We start from the raw sequence: 26,333 nt of genomic DNA, 5'->3' as shown, positions 1-26,333 counted from the left end.
ATCTTATTTGTATTTTAAACAATTTACATATAATAAAAATACAAATCAATTAATAAAATCCCATACTATTATTTAAGAACCTTGGGGTGGGGGTGGGGGCACTCTGCTTCTCTTCGATTCCACGTGGACAAGTACTAAACTATGGGTCAAACAGTTGCTAGGTGATTAAGCAATGTGATGAGGTGTCATTAAACATTCATTTGTAGACTTTCAGCATTGACATTACAGCTTATAGTCTTCGTAAGTTTCCTAAATAATTATAAAGTTTGTTTTGTTTAACGACACCATTAGAGCACATTGATTTATTAATCATCGGCTACTAGATGTCAAACATTTGATAATTTTGACATCTTGTCTTAGAGAAAAAACCCGCTACATTTTCCCATTAGTTAAAGGCTAAAGGCTAAAAAGGATTTTACGTGCACATTCAGAGCAAGCTGTTGTAGCACACGCCTATACTGGGCACAGGGACCGGCCTTGGCCGGACCTCTCTGTCCATGATAGGAAAAAGGTGTGTGTGTGGGGGGGGGGGGGGGGGGCGTTAAAGAAGGGACGCCTACACTGGCAAGTGCAAGGGAGCACCAGCAGTCCAAGTATTGGCGGCAGGCGGAGTGAGGTTGGTGCTATGGAATTTTGAATGTCTCGTAGGATTAAGCCAAAGAGAAAGAGGTGCGCGTTTACATGAGGGAGATTTAGCGCAGTTTTGATGGTCGTTCTAATTGGAAAGTGAGGAGAGCTAATAGGTTTTGCTTTTGCTTTTAGTAATCCGAGAGTAGCTCTTTGTAATGACTAGGTTGGTTCTGTAGGGTGTTTCCCTAGGTTGCCCGTAGGGCCCTTAGAAAGGGCCTGATCTCTTCTGATCGTGGCATGACAACCCAGGGGAGACTCGAGCAATTGTGTACGTCGGACGAGGTGGAGGCGGTTTGTAGAGCTTGATGTTGCTTGTTAGTGCTGTGGTGGTGCTGTGTCCTCTTCCGTTTTGTTTTTTTATTGTTGTTTTTTTGCCCAAGAAGTCCTGACAGCAACAAAGAAAGTTAGTTTTGGGTTTGGGTGAAGGGACTGGTATTATTTTGTCCAGTCCCTTCCGGGTGGAGTGCATTGGTGTACTCGGAGTCGGTATTCTTTTGTCCGACTCCTTATTGGAGTACGTGCTGGGCCATTATTTTGGTTTATGTGTGGTCGGATGCATTGTTATCATTAGTCAATGCATCCTGTGGTATGTTGAGTGTGCGCATGCTGTGTTCGTGTGTAACTAAGTTTTGTGTTAAGGTTGTTCCTACTGTCTTGAGACCCTATTCTATGTATCCAACGGCCCATCAAAGCCACCCCTCCCCCACCTCTCCTTGAATTGCATAGTGAATGCAAGGAGGGGGGGGGGGATATTAGTTACTCTAGCTATCTAATTTGAAGGGGGTTTCCCTTATAGTATAAGTGTAGTTTAAAAAGCCTAGTGCTTCGCATGGTAATTATTTTAGGTAGCAGGTACAATCCATTCATGACAGACACACTAGTATTAGTTGGTGGTAGGTATGCCCTCCCAGTCCCACCCAGGCCCCCCTAGGGGTTTTGAGTACGCAGTTTCTTATTTCTATTAGTAGCAAGGGATCTTTTATATGCACCATACCACATACAGGATAGCACATACCACGGCCGTTGATACACCAGTCATGTTGCAGTGGCTGCAATGAGAAATAACCTATACGTTTGATATTCAACAGCCGATGATTAATAAATCAATGTGTTCTAGTGGTGTCGTTAAACAAAACAAACTTGCAATTAAAATCGAATACTTAACCGAACAAAACCACAACCAACAAGTGTTACTTTGAACTGGTGGTATGACCACAAAATACCACAAACACTTCACAATATCTGCAATACAATGAATTATATTACATGTAATATCAAAATTAGAAAAAAATAGTTTTATTGTCAGACTTCTGTAAAATCAATTATTAAATGTGATAATGCTGTCGAAAGGCAATTTATTGAATTCGTTGTTAACTGTGACATTAATGTTCTCTGATTAAGCTAAATGGTACGTCAGAAATAATTAAAATGATGTCAGTGAGTCCAAATTTCGTTTGATTTTGTGTTATATATCTCAGTGAATCACACTAAATATTTACGTAACTGTTTTTACACGGAACAAAATACTCTCCAGTTTCTTCCCTTGCTGCGATACTCGGTGGGCGAAAACGTGATACGAGTGTATTTACTCGAGCACATATCAATCAGGAAGATATCAATCAATCGAATTTTAGATCGATGGCTATCTTTCAAATTTGCTGCGGGATATATCAGATTCGACTCTAGAAGCCAAGAAACAAACTTTGTATTAAGGAAATAATGTTTGGATTTTAATACATACAAAAAAGTGAAGAAAATACCATTAAAGTAAGTAAATCATTGATCATTTTAAATTATATTTATATTTATCTATTTTTAAAAAATGTTACTGAATTAGAGTTACAAGTCGCCTTACCACATTACTATAACATGATTTACTAATGTAAAAACCCCACCAGCCATGACTACTAAGTTTAATAAATTCATGCGTCATCACAACCAACATTTTTGTAAGCAGCCTTCAGAAAAGTCTGCCACCATTCGTCTGAATCAATTAAAATACTGTGCAACACAAAACACTAAAATTAGCAGGGCCCAATTTCACAAAACATCGTAAGCCTAGTTTTGCACGTAAACGTAAATCTACGACTAAACCACAATTTGTATTACTACTATAGTAAAACAAATATAGTTAAAAGTACACGTATTTCATTTTCTTTTGTCCTTAAAATGCCAAACACTTATAAAATGTATGTCCGGTATAATTGCTAGTCGCAGACGTACACTTACGATGTTTTGTGAAATAGGCCCCAGCCCTCCTACCGATTTTAAAATGGACATTAATACATTTTTCGTGTGACGTAGATAGCGAATATGACCAAACAATATCGAAGAGTAACATTCAGCGTATTTGGTCTTGGTGGTCTATTCTAAATTTAATGGTTAAATAAATACATTTAAAAAATAATGTTTAAAACACGTACCCGAGACTGCAGCTATAAGAACATAAATGACGGAACCTTCCCACTCCCCCAAAAAATGAAGAGCGCATAATTATATTCAGTAAACTATTGATAATTTTATATTTATGCTTATTTGTGTTTACAAAATGTAAGTACATATACAACTTTCTGTTTTTTAGTATGTATCCTTTTAATGTAATATACTAATTAACAATAATAATACTTGAAAGATTCATGTTCTTTGTATTTGTTTTATAAGAGAAAAAAGGAAAGATGATGACTGATGTAAATAAAAGAAGAAAAAAGATGAAAATGAAAAACACACAAAAAACAAAAAAAAATACCAAAACAAAACAAAAGGTGGTTTAGCTTCAAAGGTTATTACATCTAATCGTGTTAAGTAACTACATTTTAATCGATTCCACATATAACTCGGAAATACTAAGAAGCTTATAATGTGCTGCCATTACATGCATACCATGTTTTCCTCAAAAATCATTTACTAATAATAGAAAGTAAAAACTAATTACTAAACATTTTTTGGCTCAATCTATGATGGTTTTCAACCTATAGTTTGTTCTTTTTATTTCAAGTAAAAACAAATTCTACTAGTAAATGAAATTATCTAGTTGTAAATTTTGTAAAATTTAGCTGGAGTTATACTAACGTTTTAAAATACAAATTAATAAAAAACATTTAACAAAAAAAACCCGCCATTATACAACTTTGACACAGCCCCTTTAATTTACCAGTATAATAATTACTTGCTTCATTCTAAGAACATGAAATATTTAATTATGTAACAGTTCCTCGTAAGAATATTAAATATATTTAAATTATATGTAAATTGTATGTAATAGTTACTATTTTTATTAGTCTTAACATACAAAATATCCGAGTCTAAAATGACATGTTATTCTCATGTTTGTACCTAAACGAAATAAATAAGAACCACCATTTATTCAATACATTTAATAAATTTATTTTTGCGCTTATATTCAATTAATGTTAATGAGAACCAAACAAATTAAGTTTGTTTTGTTTAACGACACCACTAGAGCACATTGATTTATTAATCATCAGCATTGTCAAACATTTGGTAATTTAGACATATAGTCTTAGATAGAAACCTGCTACATTTGTCCACTAATAGCAAGTGATCTTTCATATGCACCATCCCACAGGCAGGATAGCACATACCACGACCTTTGATATACCAGTTGTGGTGCACTGGCTGGAATGAGACATAGCCCAATGGGTCCACCGACGGGGATCGATCCTAAACCGACTGCGAATCAAGCGGGCACTTTACCAGTAGACTACGTCCCGCCCCTGAACGAGAACCAGTGTCAGGCCCTCTCTATCCTTAAATAACTGTGTATGGGTTGGGGGGGGGGGGGGGGGGGGGGGGGGGTTAGAGATAATAAAATCGGGGCAAAGTATACCGAACAACAAAAGAAATACGAAATTGTTTATGATATAATTATTTTGGTAAACAGATTGTCAAAAATGGGCCTAAAATATTTACACGACATTTGATAATTTCAATAAACACAGAAACTAATGGGATTCAGACTAAATTATTTTAAACAAATTAGAGAAAACTAAATTAATATTCGTGTTTCCTTTGTCATGAACTCCTTTGCAATGTTCAGAAGTGAAAATATGAGAACGAAAAATATTAAATCTGATATTTTGTTAATTATTTAGTATTTAAAATAAATTACAACTATTTATGACGTTTGGAGTTATATTATTTGTATGATAATTTTCTTACGCCCATTTGAGACCGTGTTTGTGCTTAAATCGGACAATAATTAGTGCGACCCAAAAAACATAAAATGTACAAGTATGGAAGCCATGTTGGATTTGACCCCAAAATGAGTACCATCATAGGGTCACAATGTAGTGCAGCGTACTGATATTTAAGCAGCAGTGACATATGCATAATAAAATACCCATAAATTAAAGGGGGGGGGGGGGGGGGGGGCGAGTAGTGTAGGATAAACATGTATTTTGAGCTACGACATAATCTGGACCTTAGACTTTCAGTACATAGATGTTTTCTCCAGCTAAACAGAAATAATGTTTTCTCCAGTTAATAAAAAGGGCACTTCTAAGCTAAAATATATATTGTATTTTAAAATTTTTTTTAGGGTTCATTGTTCCCTTCCCCCGCCACCATTTCATGTCAACTTATTTTCGTGATTATATATAATTACGGTTCAAGCACGATATCCTGGGCACACGCACCTCAGCTATCTGGGCTGTCTTTTCAGGAAAGTAGGCTAGTTGCTAGTGGTTAGCGAGAGAAAAGAAGGTGTAGTGGTCTTACACCTACCCATTGAGTTATTAAAACTCGCTCTGGATGGGAGCCGGTACCGGGCTGCGAACCCTGTACCTACCAGCCTTATGTCCGATGGCCTAACCACGACACCAATGAGGCCGGTCCCCCGCCACCATGCTGGGAACGACTGAGTGCACTGACTGACTCTGTGACAGTTGATGTATAGGCCGTCTTGTTTTGACGACAGTGTCGTAGAATGTTGTGCGCTTTATTAATTAGTCGTTCACTACGTCTACATGACAGGTAAACTCGGTCGTCAGTTGTCGTCTCAGTGACGAGGTAAATGAAATTATGCTTGAAGACATCCGGTGAATGACGTTATATTGGAAATCAAACAACTATTTCATATCTACGTCGTTTAATACCCGCACGCATGCTGTGTCAAACGAGCACCGCTAGTGTATGTCAAAGAGTTGGTCATTGAGAAAGAAACAATTTTACATGATGACAAGCAACTTACAAGTTGAGGAGAGAGAGAGAGAGAGAGAGAGAGAGAGAGAGAGAGAGAGAGAGAGAGAGAGAGAGAGAGAGAGAGAGAGAGAGAGAGAGAGAGAGACAGAGAGAGAGAGAGAGAGAGAGAGAGACAGAGAGACAGACAGACAGACATAGAGAGAGAGAGAGAGAGAGAGAGAGAGAGAGAGAGAGAGAGAGAGAGAGAGAGAGAGAGAGAGAGAGACAGAGACAGAGACAGAGACAGAGACAGAGAGACAGAGAGATTTCAGATATATTTTATTTATTTATATATCTATTTGTTCATTCATTCATTTTACTTATTCATGTTATTGCGTTATGAAAGAAGACCTATTTAAGTCTTAATTTTTATATAATGTGGAAGAACTCATCAAATGGACATTTTAGTCTTAATAAATATTTCAAATGAATGCACCTGGTATGAGTAAAAACTGGGCAGGGATGTAGCCCAGTGGTAAACCGCTCGATCTAGGACCGGTCTTCGTCGGTGGGCCCATTGGGCTATTTCTCGCTCCAGCCAGTACACCACGACTGGTATATCAAAGGCCGTGGTATGTGCTATCCTGTCTGTTGGATGGTGCATATAAAATATCCTCTCTAAGACTATATGTCGAAATTACCAAATGCTTGACATCCAATAGCCGATAAATCGATGTCCTATAGTGATGTCATTAAACAAAACAAACTTTAACTTTAATTTGTTTATTACAGATATACACTCCCTTTATTACAAAAATACACTCCCTTTATTACAGATATACACTCCCTTTATTACAAAAATACACTCCCTTTATTACAAAAATACACTCCCTTTATTACAAAAATACACTCCCTTTATTACAGATATACACTCCCTTTTTATACAAATATACACTCCCTTTATTACAGATGTGCACTCACTTTTTATACAAATATACACTCCCTTTATTACAGATATACACTCCTTTTTTTTCTTTTCTTTTTTTTACAAAACGTCCTGTCGATACGCACATTCCGATCAACGATTTGTTTAGGTTAACGAGGTTAGTGATGGAAATAGTTAATCAGGTAAATGTCTTATCTAATATTGTTTTCTTATTTGACAAAAGGAACATTGTAATGTATCAAATACAAAGCATTTTAAATTTTAAAAGGACTGTTTTTGGAATATTATATAAGGCAGTTTTTTTAATAGATACATAACCATTGCACTACTAATTGTAAAACAATTAAACGTACAGACCCTATTTTTGGACAAATTATAGTAGACAAAACACCTGCTCTGACAAAATCAACTCATATTTTAACAATTCTATCAAACTCAGCAAGTTAATATGGTACTGGTTTAAAGTTAATTATTTTGCTTTATGGAATAATGGTCATTCCTGTGTTTGCTGCACTTTTATAAGATGTTATCGACTAAGAAAGACTTTTTAACGATTGTAATTACATATCAAATATATTTTTCTGCATAAAATATTAGTGGCTGTATATTAAACGTGTTTCTGATCGTTCTAATATTTATACTAGGTTAAATTTAATTTTATTTCCAAAAATATAATGTTTTCGTACGTACGAAATTATTTGAAGACAAAATCCAATTTGAGCTTGTTACAAATATTAAGACGACCAGAAACACATTGAATATATAGAGACTGACATTTTAAAACAGAATATATATTTAATATATCGTTTAATCGTAGAAATAGTTTATTAGTCGGAAATATCTTACAATGCATCAAACTCAGTAATGTCCCTTTAATGGAAATAGAAAATCTGTTATTGTTAAACATTACAAAGATAGTATAGTAAGAATGATTAAAGGACTTACATGTACTTGAGTAAATTGTTGGTAGAAATGGCTTCTTGACAAAGATACTGACACAAACTATCTTTAAAGGGACATGCCTGACTTTGCTGCATTGTAAGATGTTTCGGACTAATAAAATATTTCTACGATTAAACTTACATATTAAATATATTTTCTGATTTAGAATATCAATGCAAACCCTGTACCTACCAGCCTTATGTCCGATGGCTTAACTACGACACCACCGAGGCCGGTACTGGGTACTAATTTTGTTGAAACAGGAGATTAAACATATTTTAAATAGATGTATTAGCAAATTGGAAATAACTGAATAAACACGAAGAAAGAAATATAATCCTGAGTGTAAAGACCACGTATTTTTGGTTGATTTAAATACAATGTTTACTGTAATGAAATGTGAAATGTTAAAGCAATATAAATAACCTGATACCTACAGACCCACACAACGACAATACCCCACAAGAAAATAAAAACATAACAACGTAAAATGAACTACTAATATTAATATCTAGCTAAGACAAAAAACTAAACAAAACCCGTTAAACAACAAATTTTCTTGTTAGGCTTTAGCAATGCCAGTGGACTACTTGTATCAAGGTTCAGCTAATTAGTTTGCGTTATGGACGTTCGTTAAGCCTCGTTATGAAATACAGAGCGTCATTAGACCTCCCTAGACCCTTGTTTTGAGTAAGAGTCTCAAATGAACGAGACTACCACTGACATACTTTAAAATATTAGATAACCGGAAGTCACGGTTGGATGACCTGGTGACACGAACGGTTCAAGTGGAAATAACCCCAAGCTGTATTAAACCCATTCATGCCTCTCTGACTCTTCGTGCCCGAAGGTAATATTTTTAATTTAATAACAAACTGAAGCTTATATTTCATTTATTTTATACTATCACTACTTCCATTGATAAGAATTGATGCTGTCCGTTTGAATTGGACACAATGGTCGCTTGAGTATGACTGTCTTCATTAATTTAAATTGTATTAAATATAAGACAAGCGTTCACATTATTCAATATCACATTTAATTAATTATTATAAGTTAGAACTAAATAAAAAGAGAACAGAGAAAATAAGAAAATATTAACTATTGATGTAAATTATAATAGTAGTCACGCATTACTGATTAAAACAACACTTCTGTAACATATTAATTATCAAGGATGCAAAGTACAAACACAACTACAGCTTTGATATAAATGTATGTGTTTTCACCCATTAACAATTATTGTCAACTGTCTTGATTTACCGTTTAAGTATTATTGCTATTTTAAATACATTGCACATCAAACTCTTTCAGGGAGTTATTCACATTTTATTTTTATGTGAACTAGATTGGAGATTACTGCTAAAAAAAAAGAAAAAAGGTGTGTCTCTAAAAAAAATTAAGTTTAATGATTTACTATAAAAAAACACCCTTTAAATATTAAGCAAAATATTCATAGATTCGACATTGCAACTTCAGTCATATTTCGGTGCAGTGAGAAGCAGCCTATTTCAAGCTGTATGTTACAATTTACTAAGTATTTTTCAAACATCGATGCCTACATTTAATGAGAAATAAATATTCCATTCGTACCACAAGGTTAATTAAATACGAAGGTTTATAGCCAATACATTAAAATTCAATTCAATATTTAGAAATCAAAGTTGTTAAAAATCTGTTGAAGCAAAAGTTTGAAATAGAAAGATTTATTTTATATAAAAATTTCAAATACGAAATGTTTAATAAACAATGGGCTCCATGTGCTAATTTATTTAATTATAACGATTAAATGAAATATATGATGTTAGCTTAAGTTTGTTCTTGTCTATGGCTTGTTTGGAGATAGCGGAAAACAAGGAAAAATACACAAACACCTCACGTATAACCTTGTCTCGTCTTCTACCTCTTTCTCCTCTTTCTTATCCTCTCTCTTCTCTTTATAATATCCCAGATTAAACCAATTGCATGTATGTATATTTACTACTCTTGTACCCACTTACATTGATGCCTTTTTGCATATATGTATGTGTATGTATGTGTGAATCTATGTATGTACATATGTGTATGTATCGGCGGACATCCGGGTACGTGTGTACGTATTTGTTTGTGTAGTGATATATGTGTTGTATATTTATTATATGTACAGCAGTGATTTGGGGCTCCCATCCCTGACACTGCTATATTTGCTAAAAAAAAAAAAAAAAAAATTCAATTCGATCCATTATTTCTTCATATCTGTACTTTGGCACGAAATAATTTTTGGGCATGGAGAGAAAATATTCATTAAAAAGTTTAAAGAAAAAAATCGTTTTACTTTATATCCAGTGAAAAGGGTATTTTTGGCCCAGTTACCAAACATTGTATCATAATAAATTTTAAAAATACGTTTTAATATTATATTTAAAACATTTTATATAGCGAACTCTGTTTCTACATACTATAGATGAATAACCTTAAACTAAAAGACATACTCCCAAAGTCCTCAAACCCCACACAAACATTATAGAGTTATTTACTTTATTCCAAACAACATACACATTGAAACATTTTATCTTTCAAATAAAAAATAAATACATTTTTAAACAGAAAGATATTTTATCCAATTAGTTTCGGGTTTTTAAAAAAAATCTACTATAGTGCTGTCGGAAATAGAATACAAATTATTTTCGTCGATTATTTTTTAAATATTAAACAGACAAGTAAATATTTTGTAAATATCTAATTAATTATAACTCACCTAATTTAGCATTTACTTGTTTTGGCTCTCATTGATTTACAAGGTGGTGTTTACTCTTGAAATTAAAAGAAATATGTCTGTAAACAGATGATTTGTGCACTTTATTGGAACAGACTATAACAAAGTTTGGTCAACGTATGTCAATTTCATTGCTGTTACTATATGTGAGGGACCATTTCTGATGATGGTTTACCCCTATTCTTGTTCTCCCCCCCCCCCCCCCCCCCCCCAAATATTTGTAGACATTTATAAGTAACTTTTGAACAAAACTGTCAATAACCATTTTGAGTTTGTGATCTATTTTCCGGTATTAAAGGTGCTATCTCATAAGTTGCAAAATGACAGCTATTACAAATCATGTTTTTATTAAATTTTGCTTTAACATTTAAAGACTACACCTTTAACTATATGCCCATAAAAGATTATAGGAAATGATTTTATCTACTAGTAGAAAATACATTTTTATTGGAGAATCTTTATCAAAAACAGATGCTCACATATAACTTCTGATATAGCACCTTTAAGTGGTTGCAAGATTGTGTAAATTTGTACAGTATTTATATTGAATTCATATTCACTAAATATGCTGATCATAATTAATAATTTATGCTGCAATTCAAAATAATCAGTTATCTTGCAGTTTTAAATTAAAAGTTTGTTTAAGGGTAAATGAAATTGACACATATCCATCAAAATGTGTTATAGTCTGTTCCAATAAAGGTCACAAATCTCCAATTTACTGACATTTTAATTTTAATTTCAAGAGTAAACACCACCTTGTACATCAATGAGAGCCCAAACAAGTAAATGCTAAATTAGGTAGAGTATCATTAAATAGGTATTTACAAAATATTTACTTGTCAGTTTAATATGAAAGAAATAATTGACGCAAATAATTTTTATTCCATTTCCGACACTACTTTAGTAATTTATCTTCAGTATTTCATGTGTAAATGGAAAAAGTAGCGAGTTCTAAATATCAGTAATTATCTATTGTTTGTTATATAATTACCCCAAGTCTGGACATAGCTGATGGGAAATGGCAGGTGTTTGGCGGCTAGTGACAAAGTTAAAGTTTGTTTTGTTTAACTGCACCACTAGATTCAAATTCAGATTCTTTATTCACTCAGACCATATACCTGATACATGAGGTAACATATAATACAATTATACACTGTGAGCAAAAAGAAAACAATTTTTTATTTATTTAACGACGCTCTCAACACATTATATTACGGTTATATGACGTCAGACATATGGTTAAGGACCACACAGATATTGAGAGAGGAAACCCGCTGTCGCGACTTCATGGGCTACTCTTTTTCGATTAGCAGCAAGGTATCTTTTATATGCATCATCCCACAGAGAGGGTGGTACATACCACGACCTTTGATATACCAGTCGTGGTGCACTGGCTGGAACGAGAAATAGCCCAATGGACCCACCGACAGGGACATTGTGAGCAAGTAATTATACTGGATTAATGTTTACACTGCGAAAATATTATGAAATTATTATATATTATATGTATATTCATATACATTCACACAACTTCACTAATTCTTTTGAAACTTTGTCTTACATATTTACAAAGTTTTATTAATAAATCCTTGTTGCTAAACAATATTTTCATTTATATTACGCTCGGATTTCTACAATAGTTGTTAGGTAAATATCATTTTCTAAGATCAGTCAGTGTGTTACATTCAAACAAAACTAGAGACATTGATGTATTAGCTATTTGATGTGCCACAAGTGACAAGCACACATTGCTGTTGGACAGACAGGAAATTGAAAGAAGCCGGAAGATAGGATGTGTCACCAGGTCTGGAAAACATTAAATGGAATTCAAAGAAAAAAAAAGAAAAAATGGAATTGGGATAAAACGAAATCTGGGCACAATTATCTTTTGTTTGTGTCAGGATGCTAAAGTTGTTGAAACGATATTTTGTAATACAGTCGACAATGATTATTTATCACTTGTTTTTAAAATCATCACAGTAGATATAGAGAATAATACATGAGTTTCCGTTTGATACCATTTATCCTACAACGAGTTGTAAGATATATGGTATCAAACGGACACGAATGTAGTATTCTATTTCTTACATACCTCGAAACAATGAAAATGTAAACAATATAATGAACTAAAGTATGTTGTTACAGAACGTAGCCTAACTGGGTCATGGCGTATGGATACTCGGCTTTAAGCATACATACCACGTCATAACCAAATCACTACTGTACTAACAGATCCGTTTTCCTTAAAGATAGAGAACTCTAAAACATTTAGCATAAACACTTGTACGATCAGAAACACATTTAATATATAGCCACTAGTGTTTTATGCAGAGCAAACGTATTTAATATGTAAATAGTTTAGTTATTAAAGCATCTAACAATGGCAAAAAAATCAGAAAGTCTCTATAAAAAGCAGTACACTTTCTATTTAGCCCCGAACCCCCCCCCCCCCCAACCCCTAAAAAAACAAAAAACACAACCCTACACAATAAATCTGAATGATAAAGCAGTTATCGGTTATCTAATGGTTCGTCTATAGGAGGACAGCCACAATGAAGGAGATAATTTACTGAAAAATACATCGTTTTGACCACTACAAAGAGGACTGCCACTCAGATACTAGTTTACTAAATCAAAACTAGCATAGGACAGAGCTCATTGAAAGAAAGACAGCTGTGGTGACATGCACTTATGTGGCAGTGATGATATCAGGTGTTTGCGAAAGATGAGTATATCCTGCCCCACCGGTGGAACTCGTTATGAGTACTCTTCAGGTTACAGCAATAATTCTTGTTTCAGTTATTGTTTGATAAATTCCTAATGGAACCAATGCATAATACCTAGTCCACTCAACCTTTATTTGTGACCATGTTTGAGTCTTTATAATTATTATTTTCATATACGTAGTTCTTTTAACCTTTATTCGAGATCATGTTTTAATCTTTTGTAGATAAATAATTCATTCAACCTCTGTGAGAGAAAACATGTACTTCTCTATATTTATAGATACGTAATTCACTCCTCTATGTGAGACTGTATTTGAGTCTCAGTGGGTAAATCTGTAGTTCACTCATCCTCAATTTGAGACCAGGTTTGGGACTATAATGCAGATACGTAATTCACTCGACATCTCTTCGATACCATTTTCGAGACTCCATTATTGTTTTTAGATACGTAACTTACTAGACCTCTATTTGGGATCATGTTTTTGTCTCCGTATGTTTAAATACGTATTTCGCTTGTCCTTTGTTCGAAATCATGCTTGTGTATATAGTTTTATATACATGTATGTGCCTCGCTCAACAATCTCTACCTGTCTTACCGTACTTTGAATTACGCGGTTGCCAACCCTCTGTTTGAGAACCGCCCAGTATTCTGTTATTTACGGTATTCCTTTTCTCTCTGACAATGACAGCAAGTTAGTACTGTGACGTGAACTCCCCCCTGTTACACGTGCTAACAAATTAGTTAAGATGGCGTTACGTAACACAGTTGTCTCCGTGACAGTTTACGCTTAGCTACCATCAGTCAAAACTGAGCATTGCGAGAACTCCCGAAGTAAGAACACACAGATGTAATTAGCGCATGACTCCAACATGGTAATAACTGATGATGCTTCATTATCCAGGACGTTAACTATTTGTTGTGTGTACCGTCCGACTTAGGCTGGTAGGTAATGGGTTTGAATCCTAGTACCAGAGTAACTTTTAACAGCCCAGTAAAGATATATATATATATATATATATATATATATATATATATATATATATATATATATATATATATATATATATATATATATATACTGTAAACCGTGAAAAAAATGCGTGCGTATAAATTTCGCGTCGTTCGCGTCCAACCTTATGTCGCGAAATTAATACGCACGCACTATTTTCCAGTTTGAAGTGTGCTTAAAGTAATTTGTTTTATTAAAATATATATATATAAGGCTCATCCCCGGCAATTATAAAAGGCCCATCCCTGGAGATTGCCGCGGTGTTTTCAATTTCCTCCTGCATTTATTTTCCCGTAGAACTTTCAAGTTTCCATGTCACTTTTAAAGGGACATTCCCGAGTTTGCTGCATTGTAAGATGTTCCGACTAATAAAATGTTTCTACGATTAAACTTATATATTAAATATATTTTCTTGTTTAGAATATCAGTGTCTGTATATTTAATGTGTTTCTGGTCGTCTTAATATTTGTAAGGAGCCCAAACTGGATTTTGTCTTCAAATAATTTCGTACGTACGAAAAAATCTTTTTTAGGAAATAAAATGAAATTTAACCTAGTACAAATATTAGAACGATCAGAAACACGTTTAATATACAGCCACTAATATTTTATGCAGAAAAATATATTTGATATTTAATTACAGTCATCAAAAAGTCTCTCTTAGTCAATAACATCTTAAAAATTGAGCAAACTCAGGAATGTCCCTTTAATTTTTGTTTGTTTGTAATACTAACAATTTAAACTCTTTTCTTACATATGTATCGCTATGCTGCCGTAGAGATTGTTTAACCCCGGCAATTTATTTTTGCCGTGGCCATTTTCATAACTGCTAGTATTGAAGGCCACTACACTAGCGTTTCTCAATAACAGCTAACCATTAACCCATTGGCCAGATAGCCCAGATAGCTGAGTCGTGTACCCATAGCAGTGTATTTGAATCTTAATTGAATAAAAGCACAAAAATCAAGTTAAACTGAACTAAAATTGTTGTAACTCCGTGTATCTACATGTTAGCTATACTTAACTGCGCTGTCTAGGAAATTCTGAGTTAACTAACAGAAATTCAAAAGCCTTCCGTCAATTGTCGCAAGACTATCGCGATAAACAAACTGAAGAGCGACTATTCCACGGTGATAGCAGATGATGCGTTGCTGTGCAGAAAGGAAACGATTTGTTGTACACTTCCCCTATTCGCCGGTTACTTGCATTCATTAATTTCCGCCATGTAAAGAACTATGACATAAAGGCCATTTACGGATTACATACATTAGAATCTAATCTCCATATAATGCATTGCAGGTTTACTTGAAGCGTTCAGATGTTTGGAATTCAGACTACCGTAACGTGTGAATGAGTGTTCAATATCTTCCGTGAATTGGGATTTGTGTGCACCATTTTGGATTTATGCAAATTAGATATAATTAAAACTTGCTGTAATATATTTCAATCTATTCCCTAACTCCAAAACCTTTATTAGAGCATTTTATATTACTTTAATATGCCACGTAGATGTCAAGATGCGAACACGTATCGTTGAACAATGTATCCTGACAGCCATTTTGAAATTGCATAAATTAAAAAGAGACGAATTAATTTTGAGATTGGGACTCCATTTTGTTCGGAATAAGAATGTCTTTAACGCGTTATTTTCAAAATGTCACACTTTAGGCAAGAAGTAAACATATTTTCACATATACGTCCCGTTGTGATTGCCGGAGAACTACATTAGACAAGTGACTACATCGAGCACCACTCGTGCTCTCTTAGCTGGAATACAGTGTCTACTGTATGCACTGAGGCTAGTCTGTCTTGTTTCAAAATAACTAGTATAGAAACTCAAGGGACGGGGCGTAGCCCAGTGGCAGTGCGCTCGTCTGACGCGCGGTCAGTCTGGGATCGATTATCATTGAGCTAATTCTCATTCCGGCTAGTGCTCCACAACTGATGTAACAAAGGCCGTTTTATGTACTATCCTGTCTGTGGAATGCTGCATATAAAAAGTGTTGTTCTTAACCATATAATCGTGATGAGTGCGTCGTTAAATAAAGCATTCCTTCCTTTAACTAAAGCCTGTTACTCAGCTATGTGATTCTACCAGGCTGATGATGTAGGCCCTTTCTTTCACTTCCAATGACATATTAATTGTGTTATTTAGGAGAGTTAGCTAACCCGTTTGTTCCATAGTGTTCGCGTGACTATCTGTGTTCGTTCGTAGTCGACGTCAATCAGTCGAAAATCGGCAAGTTTATGAGTTGAACAACTGGGCCCGATTTCACAAAACATCGTAAGCCTAGTTTTACACGTAAACGTAAATCTACGACTAAACCACAATTCTTATTACTATCATAGTACAACACATATAGTTAGAAGTATATATATATATTTCATTTTCTTTTGTCCTTAACATTTTCCATTTTCCCCATAATGATGTAATTTTATGCCAAACACATGTAAACGTATGACGGGTTTTAGTCACATACGTAAACTTACGATTTTTGTGTGAAATGGGCTCCTGAACTGTTGCACTGATGTGGACGAAAAAACTGTCCATAGTCAAGGAATCATCAAGATTCAAAATATTTTCATTTGTTTAAAATAAATAATAATGATAAAGAAAACCCGTCACCAACAAGTGTTAAAAAACAACTAAATCTTACAAATTAACCATTTCCCCACAAATCCCGCGTGTAGATCTTATTAATAATTGTTTACTTTTGACACAGTGCCGTCCGAACGACTTTGTTAAATTCGATCTGTTCATACAAATCATTGAACTGTGTGGATGAACAAGTCAATAATATGTTTAGTGAAATGTAGCGAAGTAAAATAAACAGACAAACTGTTGATCGCCATGGCAGCCGCAATCAATAATTGAGTATTACAAAATTTACCCATTAAACAGTCACGTTTGATTTTCTCAAACATATGCACGGCGCGACACTTGGTCTGCCATATAGGTGATGCGCACGCATTGTCTGTTTTAATTGTTGTCTGCTTCGTTGCGCAGACGTCAACGTCCTAGTGACGGAAACACGACTGTTGCTACTGGAGATACCGGCCAAACAGAAACGCTTCCTGGATTCCGATTTCGTTAAATATCTGTATTAAAACAATTACATAGATTTAAAATAGTTTTGAATTTTTTTTGGATAAAACTACCACATGAAAACTATGTTAGTAAAACCAACAACATAAACCCCCCTTCTCCCCAAAAAACAAACCCCACAACAAAAACACAACAACAAAACAAAAAACAAAAACAAAAAACAAAAACAAAAACACAAACGAAACACAGACAAAAACAAAAACACAACTAACACAACACAACACAACACAACACAACACAACAAAATAAAACAAAACACAACAAACAAACAAACACCTGCTTCAAACAAAACAACAACAAGACCCCCCAAAAAATAACAACAACAACAACAACAACAACAACAACAACCTCAAAACCCCAACCCAACAAAACAATCAAGAACAAACAAACAAAAACATATTGTAACATGATTCACTATTATAGCAATGTGTATTGAAACGTTTCATATTGAAAAGAGAAAGAGGATACATTAGACATTATATCTATAAAACGTGTAGGCCTGAATGGGATGCCTTTTATTTGTCCATTTACAAAAATAGAATGTTGAAACCGATATAATATACATGTATAATAAAATGTAATCCGAATTTGTGCTAAAACGAGAGTTATTAAACTCGCATTATTTTAATCGCTACTGATATCCATTTATTACATTATCACAATGATAGCCTGATGGATATTACTCAAAGCATTTAATTGAAATATAGAAACAGCATTCTTCTCGACTAACAGTTTACCATAGAGTCTTTTATTGAGGCCAATGTCGAACTGTGTCTACTTTTAATACAATAATATATGTAGGGACAAACCAGTTTAAACATTGATGTGTCACTGTGTTTTATATTTCTTTTTATCCCCATCCCCTCTGGCACTTAAAATCGTATTAAAATGACAAATTCCATGTCCGTATGGGTCGCTAAAGAGCATTCACATATACTAACAAAACAGACAGCTACTTTGTAAAGAAGATAACATATAGAGAGAGAGAGAGAGAGAGAGAGAGAGAGAGAGAGAGAGAGAGAGAGAGAGAGAGAGAGAGAGAGAGAGAGAGAGAGAGAGAGAGAGAGAGAGAGAGAGAGAGAGAGAGAGAGAGAGAGAAAGAGAGAGAGAGAGAGAGAGAGAGAGAGAGAGAGAGAGAGAGAGAGAGACCTTCTCTTGTTCCCAAGTATTCCATATCGGGTAAACAATTATTTTCCAATAGAGACAAGAGATCGAATTTATTGTAACGGTATAGGTAGTTCAATAATTTATGACAGAGTATAAGCTATCCACTGCATAGCAACACTGATCCTCTGACATCGTTCGGGGATCGTAAAGTTTAATTATATATGCAATGGAATAGTCCCTCTGGTTCATGCTATTCAGCAGTGTTTACGACTAACAACAAAGCCTGAATCTAGGTACCATATATCATAGCCAGGACCTCGCAACATGCGAAAGGAAATCATTAATATTTCTTTGTCGACACTGTTAATGACACCCCAAGGGTGGGTTGGGGGAGGGGAACGGGGTAGGTATCTAGGTCAGTCGGTAAAGCGTCGCCTGAGGTGCGTTGGTCGTAGAATCGAACGCCCTCAGACAGTGGACCCATTATTTGATTTCTTTTTTCCCGTCCCAACCAGTGCCCCACGACTGGTAAAAGGTCGTGGTCCGCCCTGTCCTGTCTGAGGGGGAAAATGCATATAAAAGATTCCTTGCTGCTAACGGGAAAATGTAGCGGGTTGTATCTAAGAATTAGCAAAAGCTTGACATCAAATAATAAAATCAAAGTGTTCTAGTGGTGTGGTTAAACAAAACTGTAACTTTCCCATGAATTCTAAAGAAAACATTTGCAGTCTTATCAGAGGGTTTCGAGAAGCAAAACTGGCCTTAGCGTTGCAGTGATCAAGGCTGGCAGGTGCTGGGTTCGTATCCACACCCAGACTCCGGTTCTTTCGGGCCTGAAATTTCCTGGAGTTTGTCTTAGAATACATAATTGTTGTGTAATAAATATATTTACATGTACATGTATATACAAATATCAGTGGCTCAGTCTTATTTGACAATTTTACCAAACATGCTTATCATTGAAAACTAATCGGATTTAATCTCTATGGATGTGATGATCGATTGTCAATAAATGTTGACTGTAATTGTTCCTATATTTTACATGATGGAATTGTTGTAAATATGTTGGCGTTTAGGTTTGTTTTTATGAACATAAGCAAAGAAAACAAATACTGAATATACATTAAAGGTAAAATTACACATTTGCAGAGTCTATCCTGGTGAAAATGAAACAGGTGCGCAGTCGTAATCATTCAAAACTTGGTTGGTGGAAACGGATTATAATCGATGATGGATGATAAAATTCCAGTTGATTCACAACACTGTTACAATTATAGTATATGAGTTGCAGATATGCGGCAATATTATGTCACTATGTCTTTTTGCAAATGTTTTTATTATAGTTGTTTTTTCGCTTGTGATAATGTTTGCAGCAGACCTAACTTTTAAAATCATTCCTCCAACTAAATTAAACACGAGTGAATGAATGAATGAAATGAAGAATGAATGAAGGTGAAGAAATGAATGACAGTGAAATCACTGAACTAATTAAGAAATAAATAAAGGAAGAAAGAAAGAAAGTAAGCAAGAAAAACAAATAAAGTAATTTAAAAATAAAATAAAATAATATATATATATATATATATATATATATATATATATATATATATATATATATATATATATATATATATATATATATATATATATATATATATATATAAAATTATATTAATATAAATATTATTTGCTAATTTTGTTTTTGTAGATGTGTCGTCGATTGGACAGGGCCACGTTTCAAGTCGTCTTGTTAATACTGCAGTGGATCAGTTGCAATGGTTACAGCAGCGGGGCCCCCGACACTGCGTGTAATACCATGCGACCACGTCACGGCTTCAGCAGGCCGTCAACAGGCACGTCGCCGTTTGTCGTCCTAGTTTCAAAAAATACATACGAACCGAACGAGAGCATCATGGGTAAGTATAATGTCTCTTTAATGCTGTTTGTCGGCGAATTAATTAATAATAAAAAAATAAAAAATAATAATATAAATAAATAAATAAATAACTATTTTCTTGTTTCAGTTATGTTACGAGGATTATGTAGTAACAAGTTCAAGGGTTTTCTCGTGGAGGCCAGACGAGCGGATCCGAATACGAATACAACTGAGAGAATTGGAACATTCACGGAAGTGCAAGAATCTCGATACGCCTGTGGACAGGTAGGTCACAATGATTGGACTAAAGGCCAACACAACAAGCAAAAACTTAAACTGTTCGATATAAAACAAGGTTGATTGAGACAACCCACTGTGAAGCAAGATTAATTAATTAATAATTGTTTTAATTAGAAAACCTGAATTGTACTATTATTTCCAATCTGTATACCACTTCCTATTTGTGTGTGTGTGTGTGTGTGTGTGTGTGTGTGTATATATATATATATATATATATATATATATATATATATACTTTATCTATCTGTCTGTCTGCTTGTCTATCTATCTATCTGTCTGTCTGTCTGTCTTTCTGTCTATCTGTCTATCTATCTATATACCTGTCTGTCTGTCTATCTATCTGTATTTTGTTTTTCAAGGAGACATCGCTGACACATGTGGCAAATTCAGAGAAAACGTCTCTACTCTTCAATTGGACAGCACCATCTGCGCCTTCCGGTCACGTGATTATCAAGTGAGATCCGTATAAAATACATACATTAAAAACACACTCACAAAAACAATAACAATAATCAATCAAACAAACAAACAAATAGCAACAAAAAATAAAATAAAGATATAGATCTCGAAAATACCCTCTGAATAAACAAAATGAATGAATGAATGAATGAATGTTTAACGACACCCCAGCACGAAAAATACACCGGCTCTGAATAAACAGTGTCTAAAGGTTCATAAAGTGTGAATGCTTAGGCCGGATTAAATGTAGTACGGACTAAATATGCTAGTGTGAACGCGGCTATAGTTTGGATGGAGCGCGCGTGTCCGTCTGATACGTCTGCGGCTTGTGGTTTGTGCATGATATACACGATATACAATATTTTCATTGCGGCTGGCCGTATGCGTTTTGTAGACGCACGCATCGCACGCATCCAGTCTAGACGCTCTCATTGAATGTATTGTATTCCGATTTCTGTTTTAGCCGGAACACACGCACGCACGCGCCACATCCAGTCTATATGAACCTTTAGTGTGTCTTTAAAAGTCATAAATTGCACGTGTAAAGCTCTATCCTATTTGGACGCGAGCGATTATTTTAAAAATCATTGATTTAGGATACAGCTTAAGAGTTTTTATTCCCACATATAAGAAGATTATTTTATCATTTTATGTGATTTGTTTATTTGTTTATTTATTTATTTTTATTTATTTATTGCAGAGCTACCTTCGTTCAAGTGAAAAATACATTCTGGGTGGGGGTCAACTCGGCTGTTGTGACGGACCCAAGAGCTTCAGCTCTGAGCATCCCAGCCTCCCAGCTCATTACTCCGTACATCACCCCGTGCGCCGAGGACCTGCCCCAGACGTCCACAGCTCCCCCGCCTACCACGCCCACCACACCCACCACGATGTCGGCCACCACCACCACACGACGTACACTAACTCCAGTACCTGTAGCGACAACCGCCTCCATTGTAATGACGCCGTCACCCCTCACACCAATGCAACCGCCGTTTAGCACACTGGGACCAACCACGCCCATAGCGGTGAGCGATCTAGAATCTATAATTTACAGATCGAGGACCGGCAACTAGAACTGGTTATGTCCACTCTTTGCGAAAATAAGAGTTGTACACTATCTTTTTTTAATGTAATTAATTTTGGGGGACATGTAATTATTATGCAAAATGAGGAATGCATAGTTATATAATAATCAAAATTGCTCTTGGAGTATTCAGAATTTGGAAAACGTTAAAACTGTTCTTTTTTCTCCTTTTGGAATTCATGACCTTGGAGACAGTCAGTTCTGGTAATCGGCCCTCGAAATATAGCTCCAAAACGCTGCAGTGTCTAAGGTCAAAGCTGACTGCTCTGCTACAAACTGTGTAGGCCTATACATGCAGGTGGAGATGAGATCGGGATTCAGTACGTGAGTCTGAGGGTTATGTTAAAAGATAGGTTGCGTCAGTTTATTGCCTCTTGATTACCATATGCGTTCATATGATACATACTGTTAGAAGCAAACGGCAAAACACACAAATCATCCACTAACAGCATAGCAGCAGCACTATCATCTCTACAACCACCAGCAGTAATAACGTCATGAGGAAAACGACCACAACCCTCATTAACAGCACAAAACTAGCAGCAACAACAATAATACCGCCCCCCAAAAAAAACAAAAAAACAAAAACAAAACAATAACAACAAAAAAAACAAAAACGAAAAAAATCGAAAAAAAAAGAAAGAAAGAAAAAGAAAGAAATGTTTTATTTAACGACGCACTCAACACATTTTATTTACGGTTATATGGCGTCAGGCATATGGTTAAGGACCACACATATTTTGAGAGGAATCCCGCTGTCGCCACTACATGGGCTACTCTTTTCGATTAGCAGCAAGGGATCTTTTATTTGCGCTTCCCACAGGCAGGATAACACAAACCATGGCCATTGTTGAACCAGTTATGGATCACTGGTCGGTGCAAGTGGTTTACACATACCCACTGAGGAAAAAACCCTAAAAACAACCCGACTCAGCACCATCACCATTGCTATTACCAACACTGCACTAAACAACAACAACAACAACAACAACAACAATAAACGCAACAAAAACAACAAAAACAGTACGACTCATCACCACCACCACTACCATTACCAACACCTCACTAAACAACAACAGCAACAATACCCCTCCCCCCTCAAAATACAAAAAAACAAGAAAACAACCCCCCAAAAAAACAAACGCCCACAACCCCCCCAAACCCCCCCCCACAAAAAAACCCACAAAAAAACCCAGCACGACTTACCACCACCACCACTACCATTGCCAACAACATCAATAACAACAACAGCACTACCACCACAACAACAGCACCACATCCAATACCTCCTAACAAGAGATGCATAAGCATACACGCATTGATCTTTTCCCCAGATGACGGAGATCTACAAAGATCCGCAGTGCGGGATCACTCAGGGCTGTTTCCACGACTGTCCTGCCGGGGCCTGCAGGTTCGAGATCGCCTGGCGCGACATGGGGGACAGGGTCTGGTTCAAGTTGAAGGCGGTCGCCGTCCCGGACTCGTCGGAACAGTGGATTGCCATCGGATTCTCCAGAGACACCAAGATGGTCAGTTTGTATTTATTCTGTGTGTGGTTGATTCGTGTTGCGAGAAAACTGTAAACGTATCGAATATGACAGTCATAGTCACTGTATTACGTACCTATATCAAAGTAATGTTCAGGCATAACGTCTAATATTGCAACTGAGTAGTTAATAGTCTAAAACTCCTTAAACGGTTAAAAAAAAATCTTTAAGTTTCTATAATTGTTTTCCGGATTTTTTTCGGGGGGGGGGGGGGGCAACTACCCCCTTCCCCCACGCTAGCTACGGCCCTGTTATTAGTATATAAATGGAGTTGGCCATTTAGCTGGATTCATTGAACAAGTCAAAAGTGTTTAAAATATGGGTGCTACGCATGTTTGACACTAAAAGTTACATCCACAGTTTAGAAGCAAATACCAGTTTTTATAGTAATGACATTTTCTCTCGTTATAGAGTAGTCATATATTTAAGTATCCATTATTATACTTACTTTGATAGGAATCTGAATTAAACACTGTATGTAAAGGATACTGAAGAATTATGTGTCCCTAGAAGAGCAACCATATTTATTCCAAATTTATTTCAACTTATATCCAATTAAGGTTCAAGCACGCTGTCCTGGGTACACACCTCAGCTATCTTTGGTGTCTGTACAGGACAGTGGGTTAGTTGTTAATTGTTAGTGGTTTCTGAGAGAAAAGAGGGTGTAGTGGTCTTACACCTATCCGCTGAGACGTTAAAACTCGCTCTGGGTGGGAGCCGGTACTGGGCTGCGAACCCAGTACTTACAAGCCTTATGTCCGATGGCTTAACCACGACACCACCGAGGCCGGTATAAACATTTTTTTCGAAGCTGCAGTTTTAATAATTGTTGTGTTGTTATGTCATTGATTACTCGATTGCCGTCGTCGTTGTCGTTGCAGGGTGACGACAGCGTGGTGGAGTGTGTTCGTACTCAGGAGAGAACGGTCATCAGCGTGTCCTACAACGACCACAGAATGAACACGAGGATTAGAACGGTGTGTACAGTTTACTTATATTTAACAATGGGATTAGTGCTGTTTCCACAAATAATCATGGTGGTCGGTGTATGAGAGGCCGCCGAATTCTGTTCTGGTATGTTATAGATGGTGGGGTTGCAGGAATGATATTTGTTTTTAAAAATAAAAGTGCCTACTTCTTCCATACCATAAGTTTTTAAATTATAAAATATAGCTAGTTTGTTTTGTTTAACATCACCGCTAGAGCACATGGATTACTAATCGTCGGTTATTGGATGACAAACATTAAGTTATTTTGACATATAGTCTTAGAAAGGAAACCCGCTATATTCTTCCATTAGTAGCAAAGGATCTGTTATATGCATCAATCCACAGACAGGGTAGCACATACCACGGCCTTTGATATACCAGTCGTGGTGCACTGGTTGGAAAGAGGACACTTTAAAAAAGATTAAACAATGGACCAGAAAGATATCGGCAATTATAACAAACTAAACATTATGTTTCACAAACCATGCGTTGGATGTCTCGAAGTCTCAAACCTTTGTTCTCGAGTACCTTTTACCTTTCGCATAAAATTCATCTTGAGCTACTTCAATTCGAACACCAAGAAGATGATGCCTAGTTAAGTAGAAAGAGGAAAATAATGAACAGTTTAATGGTATATACACGTATATATTAATTTATATGTTCAATACTGTTTTTATGCCATTAAGCTGTAAAGCTTAACGCAATAAAGAACTTGCACTTGAAATGGTGAAAAAACTGTATAAGCGAAACAGATCGCATTGCCTATCTGCTTGAGTTTAAGAATATTAACAATGTTATGGAGGAACGGAACGTAGCTCAGTGGTAAAGCGCTCGCCCGATTCGCGGTCGGTCTAGGATCGATCACCGTCGGTGGACCCATTGGGTTATTTCTCAATCCAGCCAGTGAATCACGACAGGTATATCAAAGTCCGTGGTATGCCGGGAGCGGGACGTAAAGCGGTAAAGCGCTCGCTTGATTCGCGATCGGTCTAGGATCGATCCCTGGATAGGATAGCTCACTGGGCTATTTCTCGTTCCATCCAGTGAACCACGACTGGTATATCAAAATCCGTGGTATGTGCTATCATGTCTGTGGGATGGTGCATATAAAAGATCCCTTGCTACTAATGGAAAACAATATAGCGGGTTTCCTCTCTATGATCATATGTTTGACATCTAATAATCGATGTGCTCTAGTGTTTAATTTAATTTTAACGCTTCTCGTCTGAAGCATTTGTGATATTAATTAATTAATTAATTTTTTATTGGATTAAATGTATACTCAACCTCCTCCAACAATGCTTCGGTGGTAACTATGACAACGAACCACCATAAACTGACATTCCTTCCTCCCTTTTGTTATTTTTTTCAATCTTTACCCACACTTTAGTTTACTTTAAATGGCAAATGTTTATTTTGATCTTTTGACATTTCAGAGTATCCCTGTTGCTAACCTGGCCTTCGATTCCCTGAACAATGGTTACATACAGTGTGAGTTCACACGCCTCAAGAAGTTGGATGGAGACAACAGAGTGTTTGATCTCAACTACAACTTCTACATCCTACTAGCGCAAGGAATCTCCAACAACAGGGGCAAGTGGTATTAACTCCTGCAACATGGAACAGTACTGTTTATCTGTGCATGATTAGTAAAAAAACCCAACCCCACACAAACCCCCAAAAACCCAACAATAACAACACACACTCAAAAA

The 26,333-nt window shown here is 35.8% G+C and overlaps 1 protein-coding gene across 1 annotated transcript; it reads left to right on the top strand.

The window, feature by feature from the left end:
- Positions 1-2,320: 2,320 nt before the first annotated feature.
- On the top strand, positions 2,321-26,320 carry LOC121374851 (putative ferric-chelate reductase 1 homolog). Its single transcript, XM_041501959.1, has 8 exons — positions 2,321-2,397; positions 20,072-20,279; positions 20,388-20,524; positions 20,899-20,993; positions 21,699-22,026; positions 23,420-23,614; positions 24,514-24,609; positions 26,058-26,320. The coding sequence occupies exons 2-8, from the start codon at positions 20,072-20,074 to the stop codon at positions 26,226-26,228; spliced, it is 1,230 nt and encodes a 409-aa protein (XP_041357893.1). The 5' UTR covers positions 2,321-2,397; the 3' UTR covers positions 26,229-26,320.
- Positions 26,321-26,333: the final 13 nt, after the last annotated feature.

Source organism: Gigantopelta aegis, chromosome 6, assembly GCF_016097555.1.
Source record: "Gigantopelta aegis isolate Gae_Host chromosome 6, Gae_host_genome, whole genome shotgun sequence".
NCBI classification, from domain to species: Eukaryota; Metazoa; Mollusca; class Gastropoda; order Neomphalida; family Peltospiridae; genus Gigantopelta; species Gigantopelta aegis.
This window is presented reverse-complemented; position numbering and strand designations above follow the sequence as displayed.

Bases quoted from the DNA above. Each gene is read 5' to 3' on its own strand.
- LOC121374851 (XM_041501959.1), top strand. From the start codon at position 20,072: ATGTGTCGTCGATTGGACAGGGCCACGTTTCAAGTCGTCTTGTTAATA. The intron at 20,280-20,387 runs GTAAGTATAATG...TTCTTGTTTCAG, and splicing joins ACCGAACGAGAGCATCATGG to TTATGTTACGAGGATTATGT. The intron at 20,525-20,898 runs GTAGGTCACAAT...TTGTTTTTCAAG, and splicing joins CTCGATACGCCTGTGGACAG to GAGACATCGCTGACACATGT.